At 39.7% G+C, this 23117-nt stretch overlaps 1 protein-coding gene across 2 annotated transcripts in view; it reads left to right on the top strand.

Annotated features, from left to right (window-relative positions):
- The window catches only part of P4HA1 (prolyl 4-hydroxylase subunit alpha 1), a 105975-nt gene that overhangs the window by 58995 nt on the left and 23863 nt on the right, over positions 1-23117 (top strand). Inside the window, exons 8-10 of one of the 2 annotated variants that reach the window (XM_062215068.1) lie at positions 241-417; positions 3391-3461; positions 16626-16725. In XM_062215068.1, the coding sequence (XP_062071052.1) occupies positions 241-417; positions 3391-3461; positions 16626-16725 (348 nt within the window). Of the gene's footprint in view, positions 1-240; positions 418-2315; positions 2387-3390; positions 3462-16625; positions 16726-23117 lie in introns of both variants that reach the window. The other variant, XM_062215067.1, reaches the window with a different exon arrangement.

The raw sequence follows: 23117 nt of genomic DNA, 5'->3' as shown, positions 1-23117 counted from the left end.
TGGCGCCTCAGGCCAGGGCTTTAACCTGCTGTGCCACAGCGCCAGCCCCAGTAATAACAATTTTAAAACCCCAAAGGTACTGTTGGGTAGAAAATATTTGCAGAGGACTGTTTCTTTCATGTTTAATTGCAGAATTACTCTGTGTAGATGCAAATATAATTATTTCTTATTTGCACAGGAATAGGTATTTAAAATATTAATGCTGTAACATGCTTATTGCTTATCATATTCTATTTTTAGACTCCTCGGAGACAGAAAAAACTCTTTTGCCGCTACCACGATGGAAATCGGAATCCTAAATTCATTCTGGCTCCAGCAAAGCAGGAGGATGAGTGGGACAAGCCTCGTATTATTCGCTTCCATGATATTATTTCTGATGCAGAAATTGAAATTGTCAAAGATCTAGCAAAACCAAGGGTAAATAATTTTTTTTCTTTTTTCTCCTCTCAATTTACTATACCTGTGAATCCATTTTTTTCTTTGTAAAATAAGAGATGATAGTTGATATGGCAGAAACACCCCAGATACTGCAGTTGTTAACTACAGTCTAATTATGCCAGTTTTGCTCAGTTTGTTGCCAACATAAGAAACATTTCTTCCAACTGAGTTTTAAGAACTGAATTATGAAAATCATGGATGAGATTTTTATTCACACTTGGCAATTTTGTGTTTTATCATCTTCCTGAAAGACTTCTATATATTTTTGAGTTTTAATTTCAGAGACCTCTGAAAACTCACCTTTTTCATATTTTCTATATTTTTATCTAAAAGAATACTTGAAGTATTCTCTTTTAGGCACATTACTACTAGAAAGATATAATTAGTATGGGCATCATACTAATTTGAAATGGTGACATCATAGTTTTTTCTTTTCATCCTAATAAGTAAATTAATCTTGTGTAGGTTAGACTCAATACTGTAAACTTGGGAGAATGTGGGAAAGACTGTCTTTAATGCTCTTGCCTTTTTTCCCCATCAGCTTGTTATTAAAACATATTTGTTCTCACTGATACTAAAATACAAAATGCCATCACTTTCACAATGACATTGTGAAATGAATGCTAGGCAGAGTTTTGTTTTCTTCACTGCACTAGGGTTAACAAATTTTTTTTCTGTAACAGTCAAGTTATTAAATACTTTTTAGGCTTGTAGGCCATATGGTCTCTATCATAGCTACTCAGCTCTGACATTGTAGTGCAAAATCTACCAAAGAAAATATGTATATTAATGAGTGTGGCTGTATTCCAGTAAATTTTATTTCTAAGAACAGATGACAGCTGAACTTAGCCTGTGAGTTTGCTAACCCTTGTTACATCATAAAAGTTTGAATTATCTGTATATTGATGCTATAAAATAAGCTTAGAATTTTTCAAGTTTTATTACTTTACCAAATTTTTAACAAACACTTTGTGTTTTCCCAAAGAAAGATTACAAATAATGCATAAGACTGCTCTAATATGTCAGAGTGTTGTCCAATATGGATTTTTATAAATCTGTTGCCAAGCTGGATGCTACACACAGATACACAATACTGATTCTCATTTGAATTCTTACTTTGATTCTTTATTTGTGGTCAGTAAGCCTGTCAACCACAGATGTTGGTAGAATATTCAGTTAGAATTCATTCTACACTGGAGATCAGGTCTTAATATATCTGAGTTTGAAGGCCCCAGCCTTCAAAGGAGATTCCTCAGTTTGGATTATTTTTGGTCAATAAAATCAGATGACAAAATCTCATAATCTCTTGTTAACCTCAGAATCATCATTCTATTTTTTTAAAAAGAACATTATCTTGGCTGTTATCTCTTTGTTACTGCTTTTAACATTTATAAGTTCTTTTCATCTGCCTTTGTGTGCTCATTCCAAGATTTTTCACTAGATATCTTACTGAGTCGTTATCTTAAAGGTAGAAAAGATTGGCCTTAAAATGAATTTTAAACAATATTATTAACTTTTACAGTTTCATTGCTAAAAAAAATTAAGCTATTCTTCTTATAACTGTAGACCAAGTTTAAAGCAGTTTTTTTTCTCCTTCACTTTCACATCTTCTAATCATTGAAGAAATTTGATTTCAAATCTCTTTCGTTTATGGATCCTTTATTCATGTTAAACAAAAATGATTTTTAGAAAACACAAAAATCTGAAAAACCAACTGACTTTCAAGACTCAACACAAGGTGACTGGAAGTGTATGGAGTTACTTTCTCTTTCCATCTACCTTTGTTTAAAAAAAAAATCCCAGAATTCTGACTGGTTGGATAAATGTGATTCATTTTTTGTCTTGTAATGCAACTATTTTGATGGTTGGCTTCACAGCTGAGGCGAGCCACCATTTCAAATCCAATAACAGGAGACTTGGAGACGGTACATTACAGAATTAGCAAAAGGTAAGAGATGTGTAAGCTGCATATTTTGGCCTCTAATAAGTGTTTTGTGTATCCTACAGGAATTATTAGTCATTTAAGGAAATAGGTCATTTTCAGTCTCCAGCTCAAGTCACCACCTTATTTATAAACAGGATAAGGCATGGGTAAACTTTGTGTTTCACAGGTCTTTCCCTTCAACTAGAAGTTCTATTTTTACTTTTTAATTGATTTCTTATTTTTAGAGAATTAATATACTTGGTATCTTTCTTCAGATCGAGTATCAAATATCCTGGAAATGGCCTGATGCAGTTTTGTCCCTTTTGTGGCCAAAGGGGAAAATAAAGAAAAAGAAGCTTCCTGGTTAATCTAGGCATAGAGTTTGCTTATGCATTTGTCTTACATTCATAACTGTTGTAGTGATTCACCTCATCTTTCATGACGATTATGCTGGCATTTGTTTTTACGTATTGAAAAATACCATTGACATTATGGAGTAATCTGTAGAATTTTTTATTTAAAAAAAAACTTGCTAACTCAAAAATTGGTGATGGAAAGAACAGAGTTATGCTTCTCAGCTCAGTCTCCTAAAAATTATTTGGCAGTTTTTAACTTCTCCAGAAAGATTGAAAAAATTGTCTTAATGAGAGTTTTAAAAAACTGAATTTAAAGAGAATACCGATTTTTTTTTTTAAACATAAAAGAACATTAAACTTCTAGGTCTGTGAAAAGTCCTGTGAAACCCAGTGCCATAAGTCATCCACATACAGCTTCAAATGATTTTTGTTTAAAAAAAGTGAAAGGACAATAAATCTATAAAATCTGTCAGCCTGTTTTTCTCTCGATTTGGAAGTGGCTTGTCTTATTGCCACCTATCTACATATTTTTTACTGATTTGAAACCATTACTATCCAGACCAATCTGAACCCTTCCAATCACCTGTGGCTTGGCAAAACAAAACCCAAAAAAGCCCAAAATTGCCTGCTACTAGAGTAAGTTCTTGTCCTTTCTCTTTTTTTTTTTTGTAGCTAAGCCGAGCTACAGTACATGACCCTGAGACTGGAAAGTTGACCACAGCACAGTACAGAGTGTCTAAGAGGTAAGGGAGTGACGGAGAGGGCGCCAGGCATATTGGACTGTCTTCTTTCTTGAGAATCTGATTCTCACAAAACTCATGTTTTCTAACAGCTAAGCTGTTAGCTTTAGGTATTTGATATCTGTTCTTGAATTTTCAGGATGGACTAATAAATAGTTATGGGTCAATTGATAGAGGTTTTTCAAAGTAAATTATTAGATTGTAAAGTGGTGAGTCTCCCAAACCCTAACTGATAAGTGATGTATTCTCATATTGAAGTAAGAGAAGTTCCCGAGGACTGTTTATAGAATATTGCCTCTTTTGGACTCTGTAAAGAAGGGGTTAAATGCCTTGAATGACTACGCAACAAAACATTTGCAAACCATCAGTTTCAGATTCCTTTGAGCAATGTTTAAGGAGAATCTAATGTGATCATTAGCTGATAGAACACTAGAATAGTTTCAAAAAACAGATCATTGGGTAACTTAGGTATATAAATTAGAAGGAACATAAAATAGAAAGAACACTCCAACTGAACTCCTTTTTCATCTCTTCATGTGAAGAATGTTTCTCAGCCTCTTATAAAAGTAAAAATAGAAATATCATTGTGCTGAATTCTTTCTTTTCTCTATTACTCTAACAATAAGTAATATTTATCCATAGTAACAGTAGCAGAAATAATAAACATAGGCCTCATCCATTTCATTAGGAATGTTTTAATGTATTTTTACTTTCTGTATTTGACAACAATTGTTTAATAATTTATTTGGATTAAAATATAAAAATAATTGTAATTGTTTTTATCAATTATGAATATTTTTATTTTAGAGAGTAAAATAAGGTGATGAATAAAGACTTCCAGGTATAAAAATGTGTGTCTCTTACAGGGTTGGGGAATGTCTGGCCCACTGGCCCTGCCAAGGCAACTGCGGGCCGCGACTCGAAATTCAACAAATCTGTAGCAGGCTAATTTTCAAGTTGATAATTTTGTATGTGCCATGAATAATGTTATAAATACCCGTATGGCCCTTGCAAGAAAAGTTCACTACCTTTGCTCTAGCCCAAGGTTTCTCAAACTCAGAACCGTTAGCATTTTGAGTCATATCTTCTTTATTATTGGGCTGTCTTGAGCCAGTAGCACTCTTGGTCCAATTATAGAAATTAAAAATGTTCCTAGACATTGTTAAATGTCTATCTGTAGGCAAAATCTCTACTGCCACCTCCAGGGACTCCATCTGTCAGAGGGGGAAAAAGCATGATATAAAATTGGCAATATTAAAAATATTTTGTTATGTATTTTTTAGAGTGGATCATGTTCATATGGCATTTAGAGTCCACTGATAAAATGGTAAAAGTTTTTACTGAAATTATTATTTTCAGTATAACAGAATCAAATATTTTGATACTATTGTAAAAAAATTAATTTTCAACTAAAAATTATACAAAGGAGTAATAGATTTTAATGACTATTTTAGGAGATAAACAGAAACAATTTGAAGATTTCCTGCAGTAAGTGCTAGCAGAAGTACTGTAAAGAATGCATTTATTGAACATTTCCTTATTTGTTTTTGGGAAAAGCCATATGTCATTCATAAATTAAACTTATCACCATACACATATCCTGTTTTCCTAACTGCATTTGCCATATACCACCACCTGGCCCTTGGTTTCAGAAGGTGTAGAAAATTTTTTTCTCACCTATCATTAGGGTCATGGCTAAGACTCCTATAACAAAAGATAGATTAATAAGAGAAAAGCATACAAATCTATTTAATATAAGTTTTACATGACATGAAGCCTTCAGAAATGATGACTCAAAGAATAGGGAATACTGTATATTTTTATACTAAGTTTGATAAGAGTGGACAGTCTTATGAAAGTATGATCGGGTAAAGGGAGTTATCAACTAATGGTAGTAAATTGGATGGAACTTGGCAAGGCCCATTCAGATGTTTTTGGCATCTCTGTATATTCAAGAATAAGGACGTTTCTTTCCTTTAGGGATAGGGAAGGTACCTTTAGAATGAAAGTTTTATGATCTACTTCATTTTTAAAAGTTTGATTTATTTGAGAGACTGAGAGTTCCCATCTACTAGTCCACTCCCCAGCATATAGGGGCTGGGCCTAGTCAAACCTGGAACTGAGAACTCAGTCCAGGTCTCCTAAGTGGGTGGTAAGGATCCAAACACTGAGCCATCACTTGCTGCCTCCCAGGATGCACATTCATGGGAAGTTAGAATCAGCAGAGGAACCAGGATTTGAACCCAGTCACTCATATATAGGATGTGCTTGCCCCAACCAGTGTCTTAACTTCTATGCAAAAAGCTTGCTGCATGATCTACTTTATTTTTTTTTTATTTAAAGATTTTATTTATTTGAAAGGCAGAGTTACAGAGAAGTAGAGAGAAAGAGATCTTCCATCTGCTGGTTCACTTCTCAAATGGCCACAATGGCCAAAGCTGGGCCAATCTGAAGCCAGGAGCCAGGAGCTTCTTCCGGGTCTCCCACATGGGTGTAGGGACCCAAGGACTTGGGCCATCTTCTGCTTTCCCAGGCCATAGCAGAGAGCTGGATGGGAAGTGAAGCAGCTAGGACTGAACTGGCACCCTTATGGGATGCTGGCACTGCAGGCAGCAGCTTTATCTGCTAAGCCACAGCACTGGCCCTGATCTACTTAATTTTTTTAATTGTTTCTTTTCTTTTAAATATTTATTTATTTGAAAGGCAGAGTTAGAGGCAGAGACAGTGGCTTTATCTGCTTCACCACAACACTGGTTCCATACTTAATTTTTAATTTGTATTTATTATTTTATTTGAAAGGCAAAGAGACAGGGATCTCCCATCCACTAGTTCATTCCCCAAATGCCTGTTGCAGTTGGGGCTGGGCCATGCCAAAGCCAGGAGCCCAGAATTCAGTCCATTTCCAATGTGGGTGGCAGAAACCCAAGTACTTAAACCATTAAACCATTGCCTGCTAACTTCTGGGTGTACCTTGGCAGGAAGCTGAAACTGAAGGGAAGTAGTCAGGACTCAAATTCAGATACTCCAGTATGGGATGTGGGCATTCCAAGCAGTGTCTTTTTCTCTTTCTTTTAGTTACTTATTTGAAGTCAGAGTTACAGATAGAGGGAGAGACAGATCGTTAATCTGCTGGTTCACTCCTCACATGGCTGCAGTGGCCCAGGCTGAAGCCAGGAGCCAGGAGTTTCTTCTCCATCACCCATGTAGGTGCAGAGGCTCAAGCTCTTGGGCCATCTTCTGCTGCTTTCCCAGGCACATAAGCAGGGAGCTGATGGGAAGTGGAGCAGCCAGGACACCGACCACCACCTCTATGGGATGCTGACATCAAAGGCGGTGACTTAACCCACCATATCACAACGCCAGCCCCCCAAGAAACATCTTAGCCCTCGGATCAAATGCCATCACTCACCTGCCCCTTAGAGGAAGGTTAGAGGATTCTTTGGAGGCCTGGTTCAGGAGAGAAGAGTCAGTTCAGGAGGCCTTTCTGCTTCTGTTGTTTCCTCAAATGCCAAGGTGCCACTTTTTGGGGTAGAGTGTCCTCAACCCCGTCCAAAAACAGAAAGAAAATTTAAATTTGCTTTGATATAATTTTGATTTTATTTTATTTTTCTTGTTATAATTTTGATTTTAATCATAAGGGCAGTTATCCCTAAAGAATACTAATAAATGGTAAGGAGTTTCAGAAACGAATTTAAATAGACATTTTTGAGACATTTACATTACTGTTGAGCATTGTGATTAACTTTTTAGTTTTTTAAGATTTATTTATTTGAAAGGCAGAGTTAGAGAACCATCCATTGGTTCACTCCCCAAATGACTTCAGTGGCCAGAGCTGGCCTGATCCAATGCTAGGAACCAGGAGCTTCTTCCAGGTCTCCCTTGTGGGTGTAGGAGCAGGCCATCTTCCGCTGCTTTCCTAGGCACATTAGCAGGGAGCTGGATTGGAAGTGGAACAGCCAGGACTTGAACTGGCTCCCAAATGGGATGCCAGTACTGCAGGGAGTGACTTTACCCGCTATGCCACAACGCCAGCCCTCATGATTAACTTTTTTTTTTTTTTTTTTTTTTTAAGCGATTCATTTGGGTCTCCCACGTAGGTCATCACCTGCTGCCTTCCCAGGCGCATTGGCTGGGAGCCGGATGGGAAGTGGAGCAGCCGGGATTCTTTTTTTTTTTTTTTTTGACAGGCAGAGTGGACAGAGAGAGATACAGAGAGAAAGGTCTTCCTTTACCTTCCTTTACCATTGGTTCACCCTCCAATGGCCGCTGCGGCTGGCGCACTGCGCTGATCCAAAGCCAGGAGCCAGGTGCTTCTCCTGGTCTCCCATGCGGGTGCAGGGCCCAAGCACCTGGGCCATCCTCCACTGCACTCCCAGGCCACAGCAGAGAGCTGGCCTGGAAGAGGGGCAACTGGGACAGAATCCGGCGCCCCGACCAGGACTAGAACCCGGGGTGCCGGCGCCGCAAGGCAGAGGATTAGCCTATTGAGCTGCAGCGCTGGCCAATGATTTACTCTTAATTTTAAGTTGAGCTTAAGCTAATTTCCCATTGAATTAAAGAATATTCACTCTATAAAAATGAAACTCCGTAAAAAAATAAATAAAAGGACTTAGGGGGCAAGCATTGTGGCATAGCAGGTTAAGATGCTGCCTGTGATGTTGTCATCCTGTATGAACACCAGTTTGAGTCCTGACTGTTCCTTTTCTGATTCACCTCCTTACTAATGCACCTGGGAAAGCAGCAGAAGGTGGCCTGAGTGCTTGGACCCCTGCTGTTCACGTGGGATTTCTGGATGGAGTTCCAGATTCCAGGCTACAGCCAGGCCTGGCCCTGGCCGTTGGGGAGTAGTCAGCCGATGGAAGATACCTCCTTTCTGTCTTTTTCTGTCTCTCTCTGCCTCTTCCTCTGTCTCTCTCTTTCTAACTCTGCCTTTCTTTCTTCCTTTCTTTCTTTTTTTTTTTTTTTTTTGACAGGCAGAGTTAGAGAGACAGAGAAAGGTCTTCCTTCCATTGGTTCACCCCCAAAATGCCGCTACGGCCAGTGCTGTGCCTATCCGAAGCCAGGAGCCAGGTGCTTCCTCCTGGTCTCTGATGCAGGTGCAGGGCCCAAGCACTTGGGCCATCCTCCACTGCCTTCCCAGGCCACAGCAGAGAGCTGGACTGGAAGAGGAGCAACCAGGACAGAATCCGGGGCCCCCAGTGGAATTAGAAACCGGGGTGCCGGTGCCACAGGTGGAGGATTAGCCAAGTGAGCCATGGCACCGGCCTATAACTCTGCCTTTCAAATAAATATTTTTTTTAAAAAATTTAAAGACTTAAGCTGTCATATTTTAGCAGAGGTTGTTGCGTGGTTGTAGACGTTTCAGCTGTGATAAAATTTGTAAATTCTCCAGATTTGGATACTTCTGTGAAATATATAAAACAAAATTTCACAAATTCACTGTTTTAGAATACTTTATTTTAGAAATTTTCTATCTGTAGATCTTTTAAAGGAATATCCATTCTACAGAGTCATTGGACTCTTGGCAGCAAGTCAAAATAAATTAGTGTTGAAAAGTGATGTATGAATGTTTTTCCCTCAAAAACTAAGTATTTCTAAAACTTTTCAAACTTATTTTAAATCTTTTATAGCTCTGGAAAGCTACAATTATAATTATTAGAATTTTGAGAAAGGCGCAACGATGCTTTATATATTAAGTATACTGTCTCTCTATCCATCCATATCTTTCTTTCTGTCTGTCTGTCTATCCATCTATCCTCCCTTCCTGTCTGTCTGTCGGTCTATCTCTCCCTCCCTCCCTCCCTCTCCCTCCCTCCCCTTTCTCTCTCCCTCTCTAGATGGGATACTACTGGCAGCCAGCACTTTGCCAGTGGCATCAGGAGACTCTAACACTAGTGTAAGTTCATCTGGTCTTAGTGGAGTATTCTGTGTGTGTGCATGTACGTGTATGTACATCTACATAGTGAAACAGTGAACAACATAGTGAAACAGGAATTCTATAGCATAGTGACTTTAGTCATTGCTTTTAAGAAAAATGTGTTCACACTTTTAAAAATGAAATATATATATATAGAGAGAGACGTCTTAACTTTTTTTTAAGATTATATTATTTAATTTGAAAGCCACAGATCCAAAGAGAGAAAGAAGTCTTCAGTCGCTGGTTCATTCCTCCCATGGCTGCAGCAGCCAGGGCTGAGATAGGCCAAAGTCAGGAGCTTCATCCGGTTCTCCCATGTGGGAGATAGGAACCCAAGGACTCAAGTGGTCTTATGCTGCTTGTCTCAGGCCATTAGCTGGAAGCTGGATTGGAAGTAGAGCAGCAGGGACACAAAATGGGATGCAGATGACCGCTTAACCTGCTGCACCGTAATACCAACCCCACGTCTTAAGAGTAATGAAGGAATTTGCCCCATAAAGTATCTAGCATATGAGGGTACTTCATAGAAAAATGAAATTAAAAGATGAGGTTATTTTGCTGTGGAAATTTTTTAAAATTTTATATACACAGAGTCTTCATAAAGTTCAAGGACAGTGTGTATTATGAAAAATTATGCATGAATTTCAAGGTTTTTTTGTATTAAAATTATTTTCCATGAGCTTTTTTAAATACTCACATACTTTTAACAAATAAGAAGGTTTTACTATTTTGAGTATTTAATAGCCATGTTGAGACATTTTTTACCCATCACTATAAATCTGAATTTTGGAGGACGGCACTATAGCATAGCAGGTAAAACTACAGCCTGCAGTACCAGCATCCCTTAGGGGTGCCAGTTCGAGACCCAGCTGCTCCTCTTCTGATCCGGTTTTCTGCTATGCCTGGGAAAGCAGTAGAAGATGGCCCAAGTCCTTGGGCCCCTGCACCTGCATGGGAGACCCAGAAGAAGCTCCTGGCTCCTGGCTTTGCATTGGTGCAGTTCCTGCTGTTGTGGCCATTTGGGGAGTGAACCCAGCAGATGGAAGCCTTCTGTTTCTCTTTTTGTCTCTGCCTCTCTGTAACTCTGCCTTTCAAATAAATAAATCTTTTTTAAGAACCTGAATTTTGAAAACTCTTGGAAAGTGAAATAAACGAATGTTTTTTGTTTGAAATATAAGATATATTATAAGGAAACTGCATCTCAGATGCAAAATAGTAGAAAATATATGTGTTCTGATTTCAGTTAATTGAATCCCTTTTGCTCTGGAAGCATCTGTATTTTGAAAGTTTAGGAAGGGAATTTCAAATATCTGTATTTTGAGAAATTTCTGGATGATTATATCCACTTCAGTGGAAGCAAAAATTTGTTCCAGCATTCCAGCAAATAGAATTATCTTTGTCCAAATATGTGTGGAAATTTTTTACAGTTCAAAATTTAAAAATTTGTATTTACGTTAGTGACCATCTTTTTGACAGTACTAGATCCCACAAGAGTGGGATTTAGCCTAGCAGTTGGAGCAGGGGTGATGATTCAAATAATTAGGTTCCTACCATCCACCTGGGAGATCCGGATCCTGTTCCTGACTCCTGGTTTCAGGCCCCAGCCAAGAACCATTGTGGGTGAATGGGAGTTCTGTTTCTCTGCCTCAAATAAGTTTTTTAGAAAGTGAACAATAATAAAAAGAATCCAAAGAACCCTAAAAATTTGTGTAAGCTTGGCTAGGTCAGAGAAATGAACTTTAGGTGTTTTTTTTTTTTTTTTGCTTCAGTTATTTTTCATTTTTTAATGTTTTTAAGACATTTATTTATTTGAAAGGCAGAGTGCCAGAGAGGAGAAGAAACAGATTTTCTATCTGCTGGCTTACTCGCCAGTTGGCACAATAGCCAGGACTGGGCCAGACCAAAGCCAGGAACCAGGAACTCCATCCTGGTCCCCCACATGGGTGGCAGGAACTCAAACCCTTAAGCCATCACGTGCTGCTTCCCAGATGCATTAACAGGTAGCTGGCTGGGAAGCAGACAGGCCTCCCCAGCAGTGGCTGATCCCACTGAGCCACAGTTGCCGGTCCCAGTTATTTTTAAAAAGCACCCAGTTTAGGGCATAGCTACCATCACAGACTCTGGAGCCAGACTAGCCTAAATGTGCTCAAAACATGCGGGGTGCCCTGACATGCTGTGAGGACCCTGGAGGAGTAAGTTTGGACCCCCAGCTTGGAGAGAAGGTAAACACAGGCTAACAGACCACCACATTGGAAGAGGTATGTGCACAGAAGAACCAAGCGAGGGAAGTGTCCTGGGATTCAGTGTTTTGTGTTCAGAATGATTGTTAGCATGGTGGGGAGGATCTTGGGCTCTGGAGTCAGACTGCTTGGGTCCCAGAGCCCAGCCTTTCCAACAGACTGGTCGTGTGACTTCATTGCCTCAGTTTCTCCTTCAGCTCTTCTCCTGCTGACTCTTTATCCTCGGGTTCAGGCCAGCCTCTTGAACTTCAATTTTTAAAAGATAAACATTCAGGTACATGCTCTTAAAAAACAAGTTAGGTGAGCTCATTCAGTCTAGTTAAAGTAATATAATGATGTATACAAATATGTAATAATCTATTTAAAGTGGTAGAGACGGCCAGCGCAGTGGCTCACTAGGCTAATCCTCCACCTTGCAGCACCGGCGCACCGGATTCTAGTCCCGGTCGGGGCGCCGGATTCTGTCCCGGTCGCTCCTCTTATAGTCCAGCTCTCTGCTATGGCCTGGGAGTGCAGTGGAAGATGGCCCAAGTCCTTGGGCCCTGCACCCACATGGGAGACCAGGAGAAGCACCTGGCTCCTGGCTTCGGATCATCGCGGTGCACCGGCCGCAGCAGCCATTGGGGGGTGAACCAACAGAAAAGGAAGACCTTTCTCTCTGTCTCTCTCTCTCACTGTCTACTCTGTCAAAAAAAAAAAAAAAAAAAGTGGTAGAGAAAGCTTCTTTGATTCTGGTTGGTTATTTTTGGGAGTGTTTTTCTTTACTTTGTAGTAATGATCTACAAGATAATATGTCATAAATATATTTATCCTTAGGATTTATTTTGCCCATGCTAATAAGTAATAGATAATTTAAAATACTATTTATACTTATATATGCTATAATAATAATTTTATACTATGTATACTTATTATGAATCCCTAAAACCAGCAAAACAGTATTAGGTGTTTACTGGAAGGTGTCTTTCTTACTCATGTATTAGAAGTGTGGTCACCCAGTGTGACAGTGTTGCTTGTTATTCAAGCAAGTAGCTAGTGACATTGTAAAAATCCATACAGTGGGGCTGGTGTGGTGGCACAGCATGTTAAGCCACCACTTACAATGCCAGTATCCTATATTGTAGTGGTGGCTCAGGTTCCAGCTGCTCTACTTCCAGTCCAGGTCCCTGCTAATGTGCTTGAGAAAACAATGGATGATGACCCAGGTGCTTGAGCCCTGCCACTCAGTTGGGAGACCTGGATGGAGTTGTTAGGCGGCTTCAGCCTGGTCTAACCACAGCCATTACAACCATTTGGGAAGTGAACCAGCAATGAAAGACTGCCCTCCCCCCCCCCCCCCATACACATAAACTTCCTCCCTTTCTCTTTCCCTTTCTCTATTGCTCTGCCTTTAAAATGAATAAATAAATCATAAAATCAACAGTAAAATGAATAATACATTTTTTTTCAGTATTACTGAAGGAACAAATACAATGAGAATTAGAAAAATGTCATTAGCTTTAATAGTTTAGTAGGGTTATGGGTGGCATTGGTAAAATTTTTTTTGAAGATTTATTTTATTTACTTGAAAGGCAAAGTTAAAAGGAGAGACAGAAAGAGGGATTTCTGATCTGGTTCATTCCCCAAATGGCTGCTTTGGCCAAAGCCAGGAGCCTGGAGTTTCTTTTTTTCTTCAAGATTTATTTATTTTACTTGAAAGTTAGGGAGAGAAGGAGAAGCAGAGAGAGAGAGAGGTCGGTCTTCCACCCGTTGGTTCACTCCCCAATTGGCCTCAGTTGCTGGAGTTGAGCCAATCTGAAGCCAGGAGCCAGGAGCTTTTTCTGGGTCTCCCACGTGGGTGCAGGGGCCCAAGGCCTTGGGTCATTTTCTACTGCTGTCCCAGGCCATAGCAGAGAGCTGGACTGGAAGTGAAGCAGCTGGGACTCAAACCGGTGCTCATATGGGATGCTGGCACTACAGGCGGTGGCTTTACCTGCTATGCCACAGTGCCAACTCCAAGGAGCCTGGAGCTTCATCTGGGTCTCCCACATGGGTTTAGGGACTCAAGCACGTGGAGCAGCCAGGACTTGAATCGGTACCCATATGGGATTCTGGCACTGCAGGCAGATGCTTAGCCTACTATGCCATAACACTGGCCCCCAACAATAATTTTGATGATGTGATTGAGACACTAAAGCTAGATTAGAATGGGTTGACAGATGAGGAGGCTGAGAGAAAATTGACTTGAAGAGGGAATAGAAAGAGATTAGTATCTGGAGGGAAGTAATTGAAGAATCTTTAATTTTTATCCAGTAATCGTTGAGACTTATAGCCAGTTAAAAACTATGAGAAGAATTTTTTTAAGGTTTATTTATTCAAAGGCGGAATTACACACAGAGTTCTTCGATCCACTGATTTACTCCCCAAATGGCCACACTGGCCAGGGGTGGGACAGGATGAAGCCAGGAGCTTCTTCTAGGTCTTCCACGTGGGTGCAGGGGCCCAAACACTTGGGCCATTTTCTGCTGCTTTCCCAGGCCATTATCAGGGATCAGAAGTGGAGCAGCCGGGACCTGACCCAGTGCCCATATGGGGTGCTGGTGTTGCAGGTGGTGGCTTAACACTCTATGCCACAAAGCTAGCCCCTGTGGGAAGAATTATTAAGAGGATAAAGTTGTATAGGTGAGAGAAGGATTAATTAGTGATTTATGGTTCCTGAGATGGCAGGACTTAAAAGAATAAGGCAGAAGATTAGCCTTAGATAATGGAGAGAAATCTCTCCTATAGGAACTAGAGTGGACTAGGAGCAGGTAGATGCAAGTATACAGAAAGTTACATAGTTTTATTTTCTCTGTGAAGCAGGAGATGTGATCTGCTGAGTGAGGGGGACACTGATGTGGGTTAAGGGTCAGAGTGGAGGAGGAAGTGAAGACCCACTTGAATTTTTAGTGGAACATAACTGCCCTATTTCAGGATTCTTCAGCAGATTTGGTGACATGGGTATACACTTGGAGAAGAAATTCATAGAGGATTGTTTCTGCCAGACAGTTCAGTATAGGCTTTTAGCAATAATTTTGTTAAAATTGTGAACTGTGGAATCAAAGCTTGAGAAAAGTAAAGAAAGAAAAGGGCTGAGGAAAAGCATTTGTAAAGAGATACCTTTTTAAATTGAAATATAGTTCCAATAAAATTACCATTTTTTTAAAAAGTATTTTTTTATTTGAAAGAATTAGAGGTTGATCTTCCCATCTGCTGGTTTACTCCCCAAATGGCCAGAGCTGGGCCAGGAGCTTCTTCCGAGTTGCCCACGTGTGTGCAGGGGCCCAAGAACTTTGGGCATCTTCCATTGCTTTCCCAGGCACATTAACATGGAGCTGGATCAGAAGTGGAGCAGCTGGGACTGAACCAGTACCCCTATGGAGTGCTGGCACTACAGGCAGTGGCTTAACCCACTGTGCCACAGTGCCAGCCCCCAAAATTACCATTTTTAAAATATATGTTTCAGTGATTTTTAGTCTTTTTAGTTGTGCTACCATCACCATTGTCTAATTCTAGAACACTTCATCATCCCACAAAGAAATCCTGTACCCATTCTTAGTCACTCCTCATTCCCTCCTAACTCCATCACCTGGTAAACCACTCTGCTATTTTATATATCTATCGATTTCCCTGTTGTATATATTTCATAAAAGTGGAATAATGTAACATTTGGCCTTTTGTATCTAGCTTCTTAATGTAATGTTTAATAATCTCACAATGTTTCCAAGATTCTGTCTATTTTGTAGTAAGTTTCAGTATTTAATTCCTTTTTGTGACACAGTAATATTTCATTTTATGGTTATACTACATTTTATGTATCTACTCACGAGTTGATGAATATTTGGGTTGTTTAAACTTTGGGACTCTATTATTAATAGTACTTCTGTCAACACCTCCATACTAGTTTTTGTGTATACATACAATTTAATTTCCATTGGGTATATACCTAGAAGTGGCATGGCTGGATCATATGGTAACGCCATGTTTAATATTCTGAGGAACTGCCAGACTCTTTTCCAAAGTGGCTACACTGTTTTGTATTCTCATCAGTGAGGTATGAGAATGCCAGTTTCTTCACAGCCTCACTAGCACTTGTATTTGTCCATCTTTTTTATCATAGCCATCTTAGTGGAGGTGTTTGGGTACCTTTTAAAATTATATTTTTATTTAAGCAGATATAGATGAATATTTTTCCCTATAAAGTATTAGCATTATTTAGATCACGCTGAAGACCCTATTATTCCCACCCCAGTCAATTCTTTTTTTTTTTTTTAAGATTTATTCATTTATTTGAAAGAGTTACACAGAGAGAGGAGAAGCAGAGAGAGAGAGAGAAAGAGAGAGAGAGAGAGGTTTTCCATCTGCTGGTTCACTCCCCAGTTGGCCACAATGGCTGGAGCTGCACTGATCCAAAGCCAGGAGCCAGCAGCCTCTTCCAGGTCTCCCATGTGGGTGCAGGGACCCAAGGACCTGGGCCATCTTTCACTGCTTTCCCAGGCCATAACAGAGAGCTGGATTGGAAGTAGAGCGTAGAGCAGCCAGGACTAGAACTGGAGCCCATATCGGATGCTGGCACTGCAGGCAGCAGCTTTAGCCTCTATACCACAGTGCCAGTGCCAGCGGGCCCCCCCCCCCCCCCAGTCAATTTTTAAACATTACTTAGAAGAAACAGTTGTTTTCAGTTTGGTATGTAGTTTTCTAGAGTTTTTAGGACTTCTCAGTGTAACCAGTGGTAAATAGCCTCTTATCCAACTGTTTTCATAGAAACTCTAGTAAATGAAATTAGCTTTGTTTCCTCTTTGACCTCTAACTAGAATATGGTATCTTTAAACAAATTATAATATTCATTAGCAGCAATCATACTGAGAAGCAAATCAACTAATTACCGTTAGAGAAAGGTTATTTTACAATATATTATAGTTTTTAAATACAGAACTGTGGCCTTCGTGTAATGAAACATTAGTAAAACTAGTGTTTTCTTCTTATTCTTAGTGCCTGGCTTTCTGGCTATGAAAACCCTGTGGTGTCTCGAATTAACATGAGAATACAAGATCTAACAGGACTAGATGTTTCCACAGCAGAGGAATTACAGGTACGTACTCAGTCACATTAGCATTCAGTTGTTTTTACGGTACTTCAAGAAATGCTTCAGCTGAGATTTCCTTACTGACCTTTTGGTTCTTGATTTGCATGATAGCTTGGGACTGTAAAAAGTGACATTGTGAGCTAAAACCATGCAAATGACTTAATAATGAAAAGATGATTTTTCTGTGACCTTTATATTTGTCAAAACATCAAAAATTATTAGCAAGTATAAATATATAGGAAGTGAAAAAACCTAATAACACTATTACTTTGTTTTTCCATTCCCTAGGCCTCACTGTACCTGTGTGGTGGTCAGGGTGAATTTTTAAAAATTTTTTTTTTAAATTGAGATATATACCATAAAATTTACCTCAGTTTTGTTGTAGTCACATGATTATGAACTCATCACCATAATCTAATTCCAGACATTTTCATAACCCTAAAAATAATCCTGTGTCCTTGGTTTATTTATTTGAAAGGCGGAGTGACAGAAATCTTCCATCTCCTAGTTTACTTCCCTAAATGACTACAACAGTTAGGTCTGGGCCAGGCTGATGCCAGGAGCCAGAAGCTCCATTTGAGTGTCTCAAATGGGTATAGGAGTCCAAGTACTTGGGCTACCCATCTGCTGCCTACCCAGGCACATTAGGGGACTGGGTCAGAGGTGCAACATCAGGGACTCTGCAACATCAGGCACTCTGAAATGGGATGTGGGCATCTTAAGCAATGGCTTAACTAACTGTACCGCAACACCAACCACTGTCCATGTCCCTTAAGCAGTAACTTCCCAATCCCCCTCATTAAGCCCCTGGTAACCACTAGTCTACTCTCTCTTCTCTGTCAGTTTGCTTATTCTGGATATTTTACATAAATGGAATAATATATATGTGACCTTTAGTATCTGACTTCATTTACTTCTGGTGTTTTCAAGGTATAACCATGTTGTAGCATATATCAGTATTTCATTCCTTATCGTGGCACAGTGATACCTTACTTTATGGATGTGCTTACCACATTTTATATTATCTGTTCCTCAGTTGATGGACATTGGAGTTGACTTGTTTTCACATTTTGGCTTGCAATGCATAATGCTGCTGTACACATTCGTGTACAAGTTCTTATGTGAGCAACATTTAAATTTCTCTTGGGTATCATAAAGTTCATGGAAAATACGCATTATCTTCTAATTCACTCTTCCGAGTACCCATGTTTACCTAGAAGTGGAACTGCTGAGTCATAATATGGTAACTCTCTTTAACATTTGAGGGACTACCAAACTTTTTTTTTTTTTTTTTGAGGAAGTTGAAAATTTTATTATGTTTTTTATTTTGCTGTAGAGCTGCTGCTTCACTGTATAAACCAGCACCAGCAAACGCAGTAAACTGCAAAACTAAGATAGTATTGTTCTATCATTACATATTTTGACCCCAATCCAGGGATGGGTATAAGCAAGTTAGAATATTAAATAAGGCTTATGATAGCAGTGTTGAATTACATTATTTTTATAACTAGCTTTTACCACAGATAACTATGTACTCTGAATACCAGTGCCTAGAGCCTAGTATACAAATCACAAGGTACCGTGAAAAAGATGCATATTGTGTTCATCTGTAGTCATTTCCAAGTTAGGGTATATTTTCTTCAAGTAGCAGAGCTGAAGGTAGTATTTCTTCCATCAGTCTTGCTAAAAGTCACTATTTTCAGTCCTGTCTGCCACTAATGTAAGATAAAACTGTGCTGGACTAAGTTATTCCATACTAGTTCATGTAAGGGTTCCACTTTGATCCCTCAATAGATTTTATGTATTTCTCATAGGCTCCTTCACTCATTAGTTCATCTAGTTCTGAAGGGTTATTCAGTGTCATCTTGATTAGGCAACCATCTTCATAAGGAGATTTGTTGACCAGTCCTGGGTTTTCTGCAAGGGCTTCATTAGTTTCAGTTACTTCTCCTGATAGAGAAGAATAGAGTTCACTAGCAGCTTTCACACTTTCCAAAGCACCAAATTCATCTTGTTTTTTCAATTTTGTCCCAACTTTAGGCAGTTACAATAAACAACATCTTCCAAAGCTTCCTGTGCAAAATTGCTGATTCCTACTGTTCCAATACCATTTTCTGTTGTTATCCATTCATGTTTCTCTGTGAATTTACACACGGAGGGCACAGCAAGTTCCCCTGTGCAGCGTCCAGACGGCGCCCGCCCGCAGTCACCAGGGCGGAGGCCAGCAGGGTGCGGAGGGAGCCGAGGCTTCGAGCAGGCTGCAGGCCGAAGCCTGCATGCTCCGAGCCACTCACAGCGCCATGTTCACAGGTGTGCTGAGGGTCGCCGCGCTGCAACTGGGCCACCGGACCGGCGGGAAGGCTACCAAACTCTTTACCAAGTGGCTGTACTATTTTATGATCCCACCAGCATATATGCAGATTCCAGTCACTTCACACCCTTGCCAATATTTATTTTTGTCTATTTTTACTATTACAGCTATCCTAAGGGGTTTGAAGAGGTATCCTATCATGGTTTTTATTTACATATCCCTGATGGCTAATATTGTTCAGCATCTTTTCATGGGTTTTTTTTTGATTATTTCTGAAAAATTGATTACTTTGAAAAATTTCTGTTCAAACCATTGGTCAACTTTTAAATTTGAGTTATATATCTTTTTCTTTTCTTTTTAAAGATTATTTGAAAAGCAGAATGAGAGAGAGAAAGAAAGAGAAAGAGATCTTCTATTTGCTGGTTCACTCCCCAAATGACTGCAAAGGCCAGGTTGAAGCCAGCAGCTTCTCGGTCAATATGTAGGTGGCAGGGGCCCAAGTACTTGGGCTATTAGCAGGGAGCTGGATGAGAAGTAGAGCAGTTGAGACTTGAACTGGCACACACATGGAATGTCGGTATCAGGTGGTGGCTTAACCCGTTGTGCCACAATGCCAGGCCCAATAAGTATTTTAGGTACTAGACCCTTACAAGATATGAGTTAAAATTGTTTCTCCCATTCTGTAAGTTGTCTTTCCCTTTCTTGATGGTGTCTTTTGGCCCAAAACTTTGGAATTTTGATGAAAATCTGATTTGGTTTTGGTTGCTATACTTTAAATATCCAAGAAAGCATTGCTTTGACCAAGGTCACAAAGATTTTATTCCTGTGATTTCTTCTAAGAAGAATCTCTTATGTTTAGGGCTTAGATCCATTTTGAGTTAATTTTTGCATATAGTATTATGAAACAGGCTCAACCTCAATGCATTGATGTGGATCTCTACTGTTCCAGCACCATTTGCTGAAGATCATTCATTCCCTATTGAATTGTCTTGGAAATTATACTTGACACTTGTCTTTGTAGTTGAAAATATTATAATGAGAATGAAAGTATTTTATGTATCCTAAAAACTATCAATAATAGTTTAAGCAACACTTTTCTCATCATGTAGCTGAGAGCTATGCCTTGGTGAATTGTCATCCTCCTACATGTATCCTCTGTGCTTTTTAATGTTGTGAAATATCTCTGAGGGATCTTTTTGTGATTCCCGCCCCCCTCCCCCCAGGACATCTTCATTCTTCATGTTTTTCATCAAAGTCACTTTCCTAATACTAATAAATTTGCTTCTATTACATTTCTCTAGCTGCACATTGAAAGTCTCTGGAACGACAACAGTATTAACATTTTCCTTGTCAGCTATTATTGTATAATTGATTTTTTAAAAGATTTATTTATTTATTTGAAAGAGTTACACAGAGGAGAGGGAGAGAGAGGTCTTCCATCTGTTGGTTCACTCCCCAATTGGCCACAATGGCCGGAGCTAAGGCCAATCCAAAGGCAGGAGCCAGGAGCTTCCTCTGGGTCTCCCACATGGGTGCAGGGCCAGGGCGTTAACCCGCTGTGCCGCAGCACCGGTCCCTGTATAATTGATTTTAATTTTACTTCATTATCACTTTTTTGTAGTTTTATCTTTGCTGGCCAATTTCCTCTTCAGCCTATCCATTTTTGTAAAGTATCCCAAGGGTTTATCAGTGGGAGATAAGAGGACAATACAGCTTTCTACTTTGCTGAATGTGCATGAGCTGAGTAACAGATCACTGACAGACTTTGCAAGAGGTGATGTTATTGGCCAATGGTCATGGTGGACTTCTGTTACATAATAATTTGTGGATTGAAGAAATAGCAAAGTTTGTGCTTTATGCAATTACTCACAATATCCTGTAGAAACCAGGATTTGTGCATATTAGAAGTATGTAAAACAGGACTGCTATATTTAAATTTCCTTAATTAAGTTGTCATTTATTGTATAGTAATCTAAAAAAATATATATATATAGCAAACTTTTGGGGCTGGTGGCCAGTGTTGTGGCGTAGTGGGTAAAGCTGCTGCCTTCAGCACTGGCATCCCATTTGGGTGCTGGTTTGTGTCCCAGCCACTCTACTTCTGATCCAGCTCCCTGCTAATGACCTGGGAAAAGCAGTGGGAGACGGCTCAAGTATTTGGGATCCTGTCACACATGTAGGGGACCCAGATGAAGCTCCTGGCTTTGGGTTGGCCATTGCAGCCATTTGGGGAGTGGGCCAGTGGATGTAAGATTTCTCTCTGCCACTTATCTAACTCTTTAATAACACAAAAATTAAAAACCCACAAAACTTTGATGTCTTTTTTTTTTTTTTTTAAGATTTATTTATTTATTTGAAAGGCAGAGTTACAGAGAGCAGAGGCAGAGGAGAGAGGTCTTCCATTCTTTGGTTCACTTCCCAAATGATCACAATGGCAAGAGCTAGGCTGATCGGAAGCCAAAAGTCAGGAGCTTCCTCCAGGTCTCCCACGTGGGTGCAGGAGCCCAAGTACTTGGGCCATCTCCTACTGCTTTCCCAGGCCACTGCAGAGAGCTGGATTAGAAGTGGAGCAGCCGGAATTCGAACAGGCGCCCGTATGGGATGCCAGCACTGCAGGCAGCAGCTTTACCTTACCCACTATGCCACAGCATCAGCCCCTGATGTGTCCTTCTCTTCCCTAATCTATATTTACTCTAACCTACCTAAACTTTGCAAGGTCTTTGAGGCGAATACATTTCTATTTAATAGTCTGATTCAACAGTATCTACAAACATAAAAAGTAAAATATCCAGAGTAGTAATACTAATTTACATATGAAGTGGACATCATTGTGGGCAACACTCAATTCTGTCCTCCCATTTTATAAGTAGAGTTCTTTTAATTACATTCTTGTTTGATTTTGTCAGCATTTTATCTTGTGATGAAGGGAACAAATTAAGGAAAGTATCACTCTCATTTTACAAATAAGAAGACTGATATTGTATTCAGAGCTACATGTATTGTAACTGAGATCTGAATCTTGGAACTGGACAAAATATTTCTCTCTCTCTCTCTTTTTTTTTTTTTTTTTTTTTGCTGCTTCACACTGGGGACATTGTCAAAACGAACTGATCCTAACAAGTCTTTCACCAGAATAATTAAGCTGATGTGAATTTCTTCCCTATTTTACATTACTGAGGAAAAGTGAGGTAAAAATGGGGATATTTTACTAAAAGAGAGTTCACCAGTATTTGGGACTTTGGGAAAAATTTTTAAAATTTAAATTCCAATGGAAAATAAGTTAAAGAAATACCAAAATTTTAGTTTGTTTAGTAGTTAAAAACTTGTCCCCCAAACATTTACTAAAGAAAAACACATTAGCTGAGGGTGGCGTTGCAGCGCTGGCATTCCATATTGGGCACTGGTTCAAATCCCAAGTGTTCCACGTCTGATCCAGCTTCCTGCTAATGTGCTTGGGAAAGCAAAGAAAGATGGGCCAAGTGCTTGGGCCTCTGCACCCATGTGGGAGACCCAGATGAATCTTCTAGCTTGAGGCTCGCCCAGCCCCAGCCACTGTGGCCAATTGGGGAGTGAACCAACAGACAGAAGATGTCTCTCTCTCTGCATTTCCCTTCTCTCCTTGTAACTCTGTCTTTCAAATAAATCTTTAAAAAAATTAATTGAAGGAAAAAAGCATATTAACTAAGATTCTAAAAGAGTACTTAGGAGGTATCTAGCTTTTTGTGTTTTTTTAACTCTCATTGATTTTGTTTTTAAAAGATGTTTTATTTATTTGAAAGCCGGGGTGATAGGGAGAGACAGAGATGAAGATCTTTGATTTACTGGTTCCCTCCCTAAATGGCCACAGTGGTGTCAGAGGACTAGGTTGAAACCAGGAGCTTGGAACTCCATCCAGGTCTCCCACATGGGTGGCAGGGAGCCCAAGCACTTAGGCTACCATCTTCTGCTTTCCCTGGTACGTTAGCAGAAAGTTGGATCAGAAGTGGAGCCGCCAGGACTGTAAGCAGCACTCTAATATGGGATGCCGGCACTGTAAGTGGTGGCTTAGTCTGCTGCTCCAGGATGCTGGCCCTCTCATTGATTTTTT

Source organism: Lepus europaeus, chromosome 17, assembly GCF_033115175.1.
Source record: "Lepus europaeus isolate LE1 chromosome 17, mLepTim1.pri, whole genome shotgun sequence".
NCBI lineage: Eukaryota > Metazoa > Chordata > Mammalia > Lagomorpha > Leporidae > Lepus > Lepus europaeus.
Note: the sequence above shows the minus strand (reverse complement) of the source record. Positions and strands in the feature narration are given on the sequence as shown.